Raw genomic sequence first — 14157 nt, 5'->3', positions numbered from 1 at the left:
GTGTGATTATTTATATATTTTTTAATTACACCTTCTAATTAAAGTGTGATTATATATACACTACTACTTTTTAATCACACTTTTTAAATAAATGTGATTATATATATTTTTTTTAACCACACATTCTAATTGAAGTGTGATTATTTATATATTTTTTAATCACACCTTCTAATTAAAGTGTGATTATATATACACTACTACTTTTTAATCACACTTTTTAAGTAAGTGTGATTATATATATATTTTTTAATCACACATTTTAATTAAAGTGTGATTATATATACATTATTACTTTTTAATCACAATTTTTAAGTGTAATTATATATATATATATATATATATAATCACACTCCCTAAATAGGTGTGATTGTATAAAATATTTCAATTTGATTTTTATATAAAATATACAATTCCTAAATCCGCGCCTCTATTTTGAGGTTTTTTTTTAACCACCCAACACTAGCAACCACCCGCCACCATTTTCCACCACCGTCTTCCGCCACCACCACCACCACCAACCATCCACCCCTCACCACCACCTGCCACCACCACTCACCACCCACCTGCCGCCACCACCCACCACCCGCCTGCCGCCACCACTACCCACCAGCCACCCACCACCCACCACCACCCACCACCCACTCGCCACCACCATCGCCACCGCCACCACCACCCACCACTCACCTGCCATCTACCCGCCACTACCATCCACCGCCTGCCACTACCACCCGCCACCTATTTGCCACCACCACTCACCACCCACCTGCCACCACCATCCACCACCTGCCACCACCAGCTACCCACCACCACCAGCCACTTGCCACCCACCTGTTGCCACCACCCACCATCCACCACTACCATCTACCGCCTGCCACCACCACTCGCCACCTACTTGCCACCACCACTCACCACCCACCTACCACCACCATCCACCACCTGCCACCACCACCACCACCCACTCGCTACCACCTACCACCCGCCACCGTCACCCACCCATCACCACTACCACTCGCCACCTACCCACCACCACCACTACCCACTCGCTACCACCCGCCATCGTCACCCACCCACCCGTCACCAGCGCCCATCCGCCATCCGCCACCCACCTACCACCACCACCCGCCACTGCCACCACCACCACCACCCACCACCCGCCACCTACCCGCCACCACCACCATCACCACCACCATCACCCACTCACTACCACTCACCACCCGCCACTATCACCCACCACCCACCGTCACTACTTTTCACCACTGTCTTCCGCCGCCACTTGCCATTTCTTACTCTTTTTTATATTTTTAAATTTTTTAAACATTTTGTTAATTCCCAATCATTTTGCCACTCCGCCTCTATGACTATCATTACTACCACCATCACCACCACTCCACTACCACCATTACTACTACCATTACCTCTCATCCACCACCGCTATTCTATCTCCTCTACCACTACCACAACTTCACCACTAATCTCATTCGCTATCACCACCACCACCACTATCACCTCTTATCCACCACCTTCACCACTACTGCCGCTCCCTATCCTCTACCACAAAAAATTAGTTCCTGATTTTTTAGTAACAAACAAAAAAAAATGGGTCGCAGAAAAATATTTTTCATTGATGACAAAAAATTAACTTTATTTGAATGGAAAACATTTTTTATTCAAAATGAAAAAATGATAATAATAATTTTTTATTCATTAAAATAAAAATGAAACAAATAAATTTTCAACCTTAATAACTAAAAGAAAACGAAAAATAAAAAAACAAAAATTTCATTAACTATAAAAAAAAGTCTTTTCTCTTTCTCTCTCTCACTCATCACTCTTCTCTATCTGTCTGTCTGTCTCTCTTTCTCTCTATGTCTCTCGTCCATCTCTCTTTTCTTTATCTCTCTCTGTCTTTCTCTCGTTTATATCTTTTCGCTCTTTTTCTCTATTTTTCTTTGTCTATCTCTTTTCACCCATTGTTTCATCTTCTTCTCTCTTTTCTCTTTCTCTCTATTACTCACCACTCTTCTCTCTCTGTCTGTCTGTCTATCTGTCTCTCTCCCTTCTCTCTCTGTGTGTCTCTCACTCATCTATCTCTTCTCTCATACCTTTTCTCTCTCTATCTCTTTCGCTCATCTCTTTTCTCTCTCTGTCTCTCTCGCTCATCTCTCTTCTCTCTGTCTTTTTTTCTGTGTCCCACTCTCTATCTCTCTCTCTCACTCATCACTCTTCTCTGTCTGTCTGTCTGTCTTTGTCTCTGTCTCTGTCTCTTTCTCACAGACAGTGATGGGAAAAGTCAAAGCGTCAAACTTCAAAGCTATCCCCATTTTTTTCATCCATTTTTTTCATCTCTCGCTTCTATTTCTCGCTCTTACTCATCACTCTTCACTCTTTGTCTGTCTGTATATTTGTCTATTTCTCTCTCTATGTTTCTCACTCATCTATCTCTTCTCTCATCTCTTTTCTTTCTCTGTCTTTGTCGTTCATCTCTCTTATCTTTATCTCTCTCATTCATCTCTCTTCTCTTTATCTCTCTCATCTCTCATCTTTCTCTGTTTTTCTCGCTCATCTCTCTTCTTTCTATCTTTCTCTCTGTCTCTCTTGTTCATCTCTTTTCTCTTTATGTCCCTCTCGTTCATCTCTCTTCTCTTTATCTCTCTCTGTCTCTCTCATCCATCTCTCTTCTCTCTCTGTCTCTTTTCTGTCTCTCACTCTCTATCTCTTTCTCTCTCTCTTTCTCACTATGTTTGCGTTACTCACTCTCTCCCTCCCGTATTCTCTATTTACTGAGCTCCCTTTTGATTTATCAATCCACTACAAGAAAATGCACTTTTAGTGACCACTTTGTCTCTCTCTTGCTCATCACTCTGTTTCTCTTTCTCTCTCTCTCTCTCTCCTCTATCTGTCTTGCACTCATCTCTCTCTCTCACCACCCACCTCTTCTACCACATTCACCACTACTGCAAACGCCATTCCACCACCACCACTACTTCCACTGTCGCCACTTTACCTCTATGACTACCATGACTACTACCATCGCCACCACTCCACTATCACTACCACTACCACCACTGCTACCACCACCACCACCACCACCACCACCACCACCACCACTACTACTACTACTACTACTATTACCTCTCATCTACCGCCGCCATTCCGTCTCCCATACCACTACCATAACTTCATCACTAATCTCCTTCGCCACCACCACCACCTCTTATCCACCACCTTTACCACTACTGTCGCTCCCTCTCCTGTACTACAAAAAATTTGTTTGATTATGATTTTTTAATAGAGTGTTGAATTGAGTTTTGAATTGTATGTGGAATTGAGTTTTGAAAGTTTGATGTGACATGTGAAATAAGAAATTTTGTTTGGCGATGAGTTTTCAAAACTTAATTCAACCTATAATTGATAATCAAACACACAACTCATAACTCGATATCCGTATTTTTGATCAACAGTCATAACCAAACTATTTTTAAAATACTCAAATAAAAAAATATTTTTTTTTCAATTAATTGTTTTTAAGTAATTTTTTTTGAATATTTTTTTTTTCAAATCATTTTTTTTTCAAACAACTTCTATGTCAATTATTTTCTGTCAATTAATTTTTTTGTCAATTAATTTTTTAAACCTGTATAAATATTAGAAATATTAAAAAAATTAAAATATTAAAAATATTTTAAAAATTAAATATTAAAAATATTCCAAAAATCAAAATATTAAAAATATCCCGAAAATCTAAACCAAACAAAACCTTAAGTTCCCCCCTTTTTTTTCCGTCTTTCCCCCCCTTTTTTCATTTCCTTTCAAGTTTGTAGAGCCTAAGTTTCGAAACAACACTGTCTCTCTCTCTCTCTCTCTCTCTCTCTCTCTCTCACTCACGGAGGTGAGCGGCGATCTCACTACTTTTCTGTTCTTGGGTTTGATCTTTAATCCTTATATAAATTCCTTAAACCCTTTTTCACTGTTCTGTAGCTGATCTCACTACTTCACTGTTCTTGAGTTTGATCTAATATCTGGTGTTCCTGGAGTGACGAAGACAGAGAGGTTGGGTACATTCAGGGCTATCTTTACAACCCTAGCTACAATGATGTCTGTTCTGGGACCACGAATCACTCGGAGGTCGTTAGGGTTCAGTATGATCCCAAGGAGTGTAGTTACGAGTCCTTGCTTGATGTTTTTTGGGCCAGACACGACCCTACTTCGCTTAATCGTTAGGTGGGTATGTTTAATTTTGGGTTTTAATCGATGAATTTGTGATTTGGTTGTTGAATTTTGATGGGTTTTGGTTGAATTGCTATGAAATTGAGTTGAATTGGTGTTTGATTCTTGTATCTCTGCTTATATGGTGAATTGGCGATTGTTTCGTGGGTGAACACACACGCTCAAATTAATGGCTTATTGGTTTCCCAATTGTTAGGATAAGGATTATTCATTGTATTTTGTAGCTAGATGCTTGAATTTTGGGGGCTTTTGATGGACAATGACAGGGTTTGATTTTTTTATGGCTTTTTGTTGATTTCATATGGAGAAAGAGTATTTTTTTAAGGACTTGGTTGATTTCATTAGTTGTTTTGTTTGTGATTTATACATACTACTACATATCTAATTCAGAACCCCGAAATCCATGTATACATATCTGATTTATACATACTACTACTACATTTGAATTTCAAAAGGACTACAACTAGCAGTGGAGGTGATGATGTGGCTTCTTTACTCGTTGGAAAGGATGATTTTGGGCAAATCGAGGGAATATATTTGGTTTTATATATTTTTATTATCAATGTCCCAATTGCTTTATACTAATGATACAATTATTTTTTGTGAGGCGAATGCAAAGCAGCCAGGACACCTCCGTTGTGTGCTTCGTTGTTTTGAGGCATGATCTCAAGGTGAAACTAAGAAAATTGACTTTGATATGCCTAATGGATGTGGCTTTATCCTCCATTTTGGGTTTTCAAGTGGAATGCTTGCCTTCAGCTTGTTTGGATTTATCTCTAGGCTCTTTTTTTAAGGCAAGGAGATGAGTACAAAAGGGTAGTGAAGTTGACATTGTTCATTATCTAGACAATGTGATTGATTCTCATTCAATTTATTTGCAATGATTTCTTCTATGCAGGATATTTTGTTTTCATTCCTTATGTTAGTTTAGTTCTTCTATTTCTCTGTTTTCTTTCTGGGCCCAAAGCATAAACTCCTGTTTTGTTTTAGTTTATTTTAAATGTTTTCATGATGCAGTCTGTGGTGGCATAATTACATAAAAGAATCTATTTGTTAAGTGATTTTTTCACATTTCATCAACATTATGTTCTAATTTGTTATATCTTCATGCATTTTAACAGAATGAGCTCAAGGCCAGGTGGGATGTAGACAAGTCAATGCTAGAAGAATCAAAGAATGTAGCTGAGAATAAGTACAATGAAATTAATGAACAGGTCATTGATTGATTTGCTTCATGAATATGCTTATGATGTCCAGTAGACTCTTTTATGCACATCACATATCACATATTTATGTACATAACTGTATGCATGTATATTTAGTCAATGCCATAAATCAATTAAAATAAGTATGAAAACGTATCCAAACTCCTCTTCATTTGGCTAGAAGTTGTGCAAGAGCAATGCATGTCATTATAATGAAATGGAAGGTACAATTTTTTTTTAAAAAAAAGAGTGTATATATACATGTATGTGCTGATGTGTGTATGAATTTCAAAGCAGAAAATGTTTTATTGTTCATATTTGTGCAGGTTTCTTTAAACAGTTTGGAACCATCAAGAAACTTAGACTTGCCAAGAATAAGAAGGTTGGGGTCTTAATATTATTATTGCTTCTAATTATTGTTATATATATATATATATATATATATAATTTAACTAAGCATTTGTGAATACAAAGCTAAATTTGAAGATTTGTTTAATTATAATGTTTGTTTGTTTAATCATTATCTAAGAAGAATGGACATTTCTAAGATTTTTAACCATGTCGGACGCATCCACTCACTGCAAGTCTCCTATTTAATTTTTTAAACTATACATGCTTTATACATTTGGAGGACACATGCTTAGATACAAATAAAGCATATTATCAGTTTGAAGAAAATAACTTGGATCCAATAATAAAAATAAAAAAACAATATTGTTTTATTCCCATTAATCTCTCATCATTTAGAATTTTTAAGTTTAGGAATTATAAAGGCCATATTGTTTATAAATAGAGCTTTCTAAAATAGATATTATGGCCTTTTGTACAATGAAGAAAATGCTTTCTTACTATTTCGTTATAATATAAATGTATTTGCAATGTAAAAAATTCAGAGAATAATTATTATTTTAATGTATACATAAAAATGTATATTTATTTGTTAACTTGTCTCTAAAATTGTATGAAAAGAATGGAAATTACTGATATTTCTCCAAAATGACAAGGGAGGTAGGGGAGTTTCATACATTAAAAGGTAAAAAAACAACAATGAATTGTCTCCAATGTATTGCTAAAAGGATTGCTCTTCTTTATAATAATAATACAAGTTATATTATCATTATTAATTCCTTTTGATTTTTTATGGTGTTATTGTTGTGACTAGAGCACTCATGTTTTGTGTTAGGTACGTATTTCTCTCTTTTAGTTTCAGTCTCTTAATTGCTAACTGTTTTTTATTGTTTATATGATTTGATGTTTCGTAGACAGGAAAATCCAAGCACTTTGGCTTCATTGAATTTGAGTCCCCTGAGGTTGTACTTACCTCAAAGAAAAAATTCATGTGGATACTTGCTATTTAGTAATGTGTCTTATCGTTGGTTTTTAATTAGTGTAGGTTGCAAAAATTGTATCTGAATGTATGCATAATTATCTTATGTTTGAGCACATGTTTCAAGTCCATCTTATTCCTCCTGAGCGTGTTCATCCAAAGTTGTAAGCAATTTTCTATTCTTGATTGTTATCGTTTAATTGTTTGAGACCTGCCTCATATGAATTCTAACTTATCATCTACTGTATGGAAAAATATGATATTACCATGTTCTTTTAAAAGTTGGGTTGGGTGTTTCCTCAGAAGCAGTTGCAGTTGCAGTTTGTTAGATTGTGGTTTCCCATAATAATCGTAGAAAATGATAAGATTTTCAAGAAAAAAAAAACAGAAGGAATCAAATCAAGTAAATAAATAGAGGAGATAAATAAAATTGTTCTGTGTAAAATTATTTAGTTTCTGTGACACCAATGAATTGCTGATGGTTTTACTTTATTTTTAAGGTGGAAAGGCCCTAGCCGATGGCACAAGCCAGTGGACTGGGTTCAAATTGAAAGGAAGCGACATGACAAGGTGTGTGAATATAGATACAGACATCTGGAAATCATTCTTGGATGCTTATGAGGCAAATTAAGAAAACCTGTCATTCACTATTGATCTTGATGTGGTTATTTTTGAAGAGATAGTAACCATTTACTTGTGATGATTATTCAGGAAAGAACATTGGAAGAGCACAAGAAGCTGGTGGGAGAAATCCTAAAACGTGACCAAAAAAAGCGTAAGAAGATTGAAGCTGCTGGTATTGATTATGAGTGCCCGCCCTAAAATTGTAACAATCTAATTCTTGCCATTTTTTTGTTCTTCAATGCTCTTGCAATTGTTATAAACTATAGGGAACTACTTTCAAAAATTCAGGCTTGAATTTAAGGGATAATTTATGCTTTTCTGCTAATCCAAAATTTGGAGGCATGGGCCAGCGTTTTTTGACAAGCAAAGTTGCGAATTCCTATTGTCTTGAGTCTAGGGTTCTCTGGATGGGAAGACTTGGACAAACTTGAGAGTGCACGAGAATGACCAGACAATGTGCAAACCGGGTCAGTTTGCTTCATGGCCAATAATAGGTCCCAATGCTCTGCTTCCCTTCAGATTCTTTAGGGGTTATATTTGACTGCTCCCACAACCGATGATTCTAATCCATGGAACTTTTGCATTTGCTTCTTGGAGCTCTATGGTATGGTTACTTCCACTAAGTTGATTGTGTAACGAATGATCCGACTAGTCGTTTGGCCCATCGCAACCCCATTATGTACAGTTTCTGCTCGTGAGAAATAAAAGTGATGCTTGGCTCTGAAGCCTATCCCACAACTCTCTGTCGTGGCTTGAAACATGCTGCTAAGAGGTTCATTCTTCACATTATGGCACAACTTAGAACACTTCTAGGACTATGTTTGGATTAAGGATTTGAGAATTGATATCCTTCCTATTTTCTTTCCTTTTGCATGTCATTCCTCAAATCTTTGATCCAAACAAAGCCTCAGACAATTTTCCTAGAAAAACATCATATGTGAATTGAATTTATTATGTGTGAGTTACACTATACAAATTTAAATCTATGCTATATATTAAAATTTTACAAACTTTTTAAAAATAAAAATATGAGTACATAGCACTAGTTAAAAAAAAAAAAATTCTGAATCATGTGCATTCCACTATGATGAGATCGTCCTCTTTTAATTTGGACTTTGGTGGATTGAACATTCAAATTATCCATATTATATATAAGGAAAATTATATAAATAGAAGTTGCTTTAGTAAATTACCTATTGCAATGAGATGGTTGGAAAGCAACCCCATTTTGGCAGATTCCTTTCCATGAATTGGGAATTGGGTGGCATCCCCTCTTGATGCTTTCTTAATATACTTTCGGGAAAAAAAAATTATTAGCTTCCAGTTTTAATGATTTTGTAATTTACCTTATTGTATATGGTGACCATCTTTTCTTTTTGGCCTTGTCAATTGTACTTTATTGTAAGGATGTGTGAGTTTGTTATGCACTTCTGTGTCATATGTTGTAAGTTGTTACAAGTGTTGTACTTCCATTTTTCCTCCTCAATTGTGTCTTCTCTTTGTATTTTTTTGGGCATTACAACCCTCTTTCTTCTGCATTGTTAGGTGAGGAACATTATTTGCTCTAACTAGTGATAGACTGAACTGTTGATTATTAATATGTGTAGTGGCTTGTTGAGTACAATGCGGCTTTGGCATCCATCTGCTTCATGATTTTGCTTGGATTTGTAGATGATGTCCTCGATGTCCCTTGGAGAGTGAGTATTCCAATCATATTTTTTGGATTTATCGGCCCATTTATTTCAAGAGCACTATTTTCTCTTTGCATTACTGCATTCAAAGTTAATGCTAAACTAGGTCTTTCTGACTATGAAGAACAGGAAATTATTATTGCCATCAATTGCTGCTCTTCCTCTGTTGATGGCCTATGCTAGACATCCAACTATAGTTATACCAAAGCCTCTCATTCCCTATCTTGGGCTTGAGATTTTGGATCTAGGTAAACCTAAAGCATTGATTATGATTTTAGAGACCTTTCCGAAAAATTTTTTTTTTGATAAACCCAGATCCATGTCCCCAATTTCTTCTACTACAACTTTCATTTTGAATCGTTCATGTTTTTTTCAATTTCACCATCATTTCACTTTCTCATCAACATCACTTGTCATCTCTGCCTCACTAATTTCTTGCATTAATTTCTAGAAACAGGGCATTACTCTAAATTGGGTGAAAAACTCATCACCCTCTTTCCAAAATTTCTTGATTCTAAGTAATTATTTTATATGTGCCAAACAGTCTTCTAACCCAACAACATCAACTTCCTACTTCTCACGTATGAGAGGTTAAGGGTTCGACTTTCGTTACAGACAAGGCTGTGTGGCACCATTCTTTTATTATCACTATGTTGCACACTCTTCCCAGGGAATTTCAGACAAAATAGTATTTGAGTTCTATGTGCAAAATTTACTCTTTCTATTAGATTGAAGGCATTGTATGACAAATTTAATTCTAGAATTGAATATAAGACTCACCTTGTTTTTGTCTCATTGTTAAATTGTGGACAAATAATATTTCTATGTACTCTCAGCCTCAATTCATCATATTTACAAGTAGAAAGAGAACTTGTAATTTAAGTTGCCAATGATTGAGGAAAACATTGTTGGTAGAGCTAGCTATCTTCTGCTCTTCATGTTTATGCAATCTATAATTATTTTGTTTGTCAGGTATTTGTGCTCAATTTAATTGAATTACTTGATGCAGGTTTTGGTTGTAGGTGGTGGTGGTGGATTTCTTAGGGAAATCTCTCGCCACAATATTGTTATATAATTCCGAACGCCATAATTAAGTGATCCCATAGTTAACCTTGAAGTTGTTCTTAAGGTAATTGAAACTCTTGTTGCAAATCACTGATCTGCCATAGAGGTAGGTCACTGACATAGTTTTATTTTGATTATTTTAAGTTAAACTAACACATTTAAGTGTATTAAATTTTCAAGTCAAGTTTGATATATATTTTTGCAGATTTTGTTGAGGGAATAGTTGATATGATCAAGCGGTTGATGTTGGGAGCCAAAGATTATGTTGCTCTTCTTTTTCTTTTTTTTTGAAGACTTGAATTTTTTAGTACAGTGTATTTAAAGATGGTTAATGGATAATGTCTATTATAAATTTAATTAATTTGTTAATTTTGTTATTTTTCATTTACAAAAAATTGTTTGGTGCTTGTAATTGATTTTTTTGTTGTAGCAAACCCATATATGATTTTTTTTAATAAATAATTATTTGCGACAGTAAAACAATGGTCGCTAAAAGTGTTTTTTATTTTTTTATTTTTTTTGCGACGGCAAAATAGCTGTCGCAAAAAGTAGTTTAGGCGGTCGTAAATAATTTGCGACCCCCACATTTGCGTCCCCCATGTGCAGTCGTATAGGCCATTGCAAAAAGTCTTTTGCGACTGTATTTTTATTATTTACGACGGCATGTAACGGTCGCAAAAAATATTTTTTTTAGTAGTGAATGTTATTAATCACACTTAAAAGATGTGATGTAAATATTTTTAATCACACTTAAAAGGTGTGATCTAAATGTTATTAATCACACTTAAAAAATGTGATTAAAAATGATCCTTTTTAATCACACTTCCAAAGATCACACTTAAAAGGTGTGATCTAAATACTTTTAATCACACTTAAAAGATGTGATCTAAATATTTTAATCACACTTAAAATATGTGATCTAAATATTTTTAATCACACTTAAAAAGTGTGATTAAAAATGATCACTTTTAATCACACTCCCAAAGATCACACTTTAATAAAACTTAAAAGGTGTGATTAAATAACATACATCACACAAAAAAAGTGTGATCTTTATCTGTTTTTGTAGTAGTGCATGCAGCCCATTGTTGTATCGGTCACTGATAAGTACAGAATCAACGGTTTTCCCGGCTCAGGCGTTGACAACACGGGTGGGTTCTGTAGATATTGCTTGATCTGTTCGAAAGCAACTTGGCATCAGTCATCCCATTGGAACTTCTTTCCTTTCTTCAGGAGACCAAACAGTGGTTCACAAGTCAAGGTTAATTTTGTAATAAACCGTCTTATGAATTGCACTTTACCCAGAAAGCCTCCCACCTCCTTTTCAGTCTTTGGGGGTGGCATTTCTAAGATGGCCTTAATCTTAGAAGGATCGACCTTGATGCCCCTTTGTGTGATAAAAAAACCCCAGCATTTTCTCTGCTGTAACGCCGAAAGTACATTTCTGAGGATTCAGCCGCAACCAATATTTTCTAATCCGTTGAAAGAACTTCTGCGAGCGGTGTAGTGGCCCTCTCTTTCTTTGGATTTGACAATCATGTCGTCCACGTATACCTCGACCTCTTTGTGGATCATATTGTGCAAAATCATGGTTGCAGCCCGTTGATATGTAGCCCCAGCATTCTTCAAGCCGAACGGCATCACCTTATAACAGTAAGTTCCCCACGGGGTAGTGAAAGCAGTTTTCTTCCTATCCTTAGGCGCCATCAAAATCTGATTATAGCCTCAAAACCCATCCATGAATGAAAGCAGTGCATGCCCCACAGTAAAGTCCACCAATTTGTCGATATGTGACAGAGGAAAGTCGTCCTTCGGACTGGCCTTGTTCAGATCTATGAAGTCCACACATACCCGAATTCTGCCGTCTTTCTTCGGCATCGGAATTATATTAGCCAACCAAGTCGGATACTCAGATACCAATAGGAACCCTGCATCAATTTGCTTGGTGACCTCTTTTTTGATTTTCAGAGCCCAATCTGGGCAGATCCTTTGAAGCTTCTGCTTAACAGGTCGGGCCTTCGGGTCAAGAGGGATCCGGTGCTATACAATCTCAGGATCGATTCCAGGCATGTCTTCGTAGGACCACGCGAAAACATCTTTGAAATCTTTTAATAAAGTGACTAAGTGCTGGCATTCCTCAAAAGACAACGTGGACCCGATCTGGACCAACCGTGGGTCCTTTTCAGTACCAACATTAATTGAGGTGATTTCATTAACCAAAGGCTTTACAAACCTCTCCTGTTCTTGATCAAGTAAAAACTTTAAAACCGGAGGAATTTCTTTCTCATCATTTTCATCAAAGTTTTGAAAGTCCTGATTAATGCAATAAAGTAAGGGCACAGAGAAGTACTCAGAAATCACAGCTGTACCTTTCTCATTAATAGCCTCCAGGTCGTTCGCTTCCTCGATTACAACTGACTCAAAAGAAAACGAAAAAGATGACCTATACAGGACAACGTCATCCGGGTTATCAACCCCAAGAATACCAGACTCAGACTCAGAAGAACTAGAATCTGATTCCGACTCCACAGACTCTGTGGAATTAGATTCTGGTTCACTACCTGACCTAGAGCCACAAGATAAAAAGCCCTCATCGTACTCCCAGACGAGGGAGGGTGTGATGGATGCATCCAGAATGCCTGAAGATGGGCCCGCGGCCACTTGATCCCCAATCATGGAAATCGAGAAATCATCCCCCTAAGCACTCCGGGGTGATCTGAGGATCTGAGAGGAGATAGGCCAGCGCTGCTCTGATCCCAAGTTCTGTGCTCTCAGTCTCAGCCTCTTTACACCGCTCAATCTCAGCTGGTAGGTCTATCTGCTCTTCCGCAACTTCGTCCCCTAATAACTGGAGGTCAAAAAAGATTTCGAAGCCAAGCAAACGCCGCTTCTCTGAATTCAGTCATGGCTTTGGAAAGCCGCAAAACGGGAAGTGTTCCCCCTCCCGGACAAAGCGTCCATTTAGGGTTCCCTAGATAGGTCTGTGCACTAACTCATAGTGTTTCTCAGCTTGCTTAGCCCTGGCTCTTCCAGCCATTTCCCTTCCTTTCCTTGCCCAATCCTTTTTGGTGGGCAAGTAACCCAAACCAAAGGTGTAAGGGTTGTGTGGCACTTCGGCCAATGTTGCGACGCCCTTCCGGCCGCTTCGTTCCAATCTCATCCTGAGCATGTGTTGAAGCTTGTTCATGAGGTAAACAGACTGTGCACTGACGTAAAGTCCTTCATCAACAACCAGCAAATCCTAAACTACCCGGGCCTCAGCCAGGGTGAATCCCGATAGAAAGACATCCTCCACGCCGTGCTCAATCTCCAGAACTAGTGTAGAAACCTCTGGCGACGGATATATAGAGGAGTTTCCGAAGACAATTGCTACCCCTTTCCCGTTGGGGTACTTTCGCATTTGGTGTAGGGTGGAAGAAACAGCCTTCATTTGGTACAGCCACGGCCACCCGAGGAGTAGATTGAAGTTGGCTGGCACATCCAAGACATGAAACTCAATGTCCTGCTACGTCGGGCCAACTTGAGTTTTGACCCGAACCGTCCCCATCACCTCCCGGCTACTGTTATCATAGGCTCGTATCACCTGGGTTGTAGACACGAAATCTGCAGGCTTCAACCCGATAGCATATGCCGTTCGCGACGAACATACATTGATGGCAGATCCCGTGTCAACTAGAACCACCGGTATCCATTTGTCTCTGCACTTCACAGAAATGTAGAGCGGCTTGTTATGTTTAGAGCCCTCGGGCGGTAGTTCTTTGTCTGTGAACGTTAAGGTCGGTGATGCTTCGCTTGGGAAAACCAACCCTTCCAACTGCTCCGGATTTGTATCAATTGAAAGCTTAGCCTTGTCCATAGTAGAAATGGCGGCTTGTCGATGCACCCTCGAGGCCATAAGCAGTCCCCAGATGGAGATGTCTGCCTGAATTTTCTTAAGCTGTTTCAGCACAGCTTCCTCCTCTAGCAGCTTTTCTTTCTGCCTGTCTGCTTCTTTGTCCTTTCCGAATGCCTCCGGCTG

General features: G+C 37.8%; 1 protein-coding gene across 10 annotated transcripts; it reads left to right on the top strand.

Moving 5' to 3' along the window:
• The first annotated feature begins 3826 nt into the window (after window positions 1-3826).
• Window positions 3827-10750, top strand: LOC114257662 (uncharacterized). 10 transcript variants are annotated; one of them, XM_082878848.1, is made up of 12 exons: window positions 4579-4898; window positions 5349-5441; window positions 5759-5814; window positions 6695-6742; window positions 6826-6923; window positions 7260-7329; window positions 7471-7585; window positions 7781-8155; window positions 8991-9080; window positions 9204-9322; window positions 10084-10203; window positions 10345-10750. In XM_082878848.1, exons 1-7 carry the CDS (start codon window positions 4812-4814, stop codon window positions 7514-7516), a joined length of 498 nt encoding a protein of 165 aa, XP_082734974.1. In that variant the 5' UTR covers window positions 4579-4811; the 3' UTR covers window positions 7517-7585; window positions 7781-8155; window positions 8991-9080; window positions 9204-9322; window positions 10084-10203; window positions 10345-10750. The 10 variants fall into 10 exon arrangements, with proteins under 10 accessions (XP_082734980.1, XP_082734974.1, XP_082734971.1 ...); XM_082878845.1 differs by having other exon boundaries at window positions 9199-9322; XM_082878846.1 differs by having other exon boundaries at window positions 9199-9322; window positions 10084-10245.
• The last annotated feature ends 3407 nt before the right edge of the window (window positions 10751-14157 follow it).

Source organism: Camellia sinensis, chromosome 7 (assembly GCF_055761805.1).
Source record: "Camellia sinensis isolate YWXY chromosome 7, ASM5576180v1, whole genome shotgun sequence".
In the NCBI taxonomy this organism is placed as follows: domain Eukaryota; kingdom Viridiplantae; phylum Streptophyta; class Magnoliopsida; order Ericales; family Theaceae; genus Camellia; species Camellia sinensis.
The sequence above is the reverse complement of the archived record's forward strand: the minus strand, read 5'-3'. Positions and strand labels throughout refer to the sequence as shown.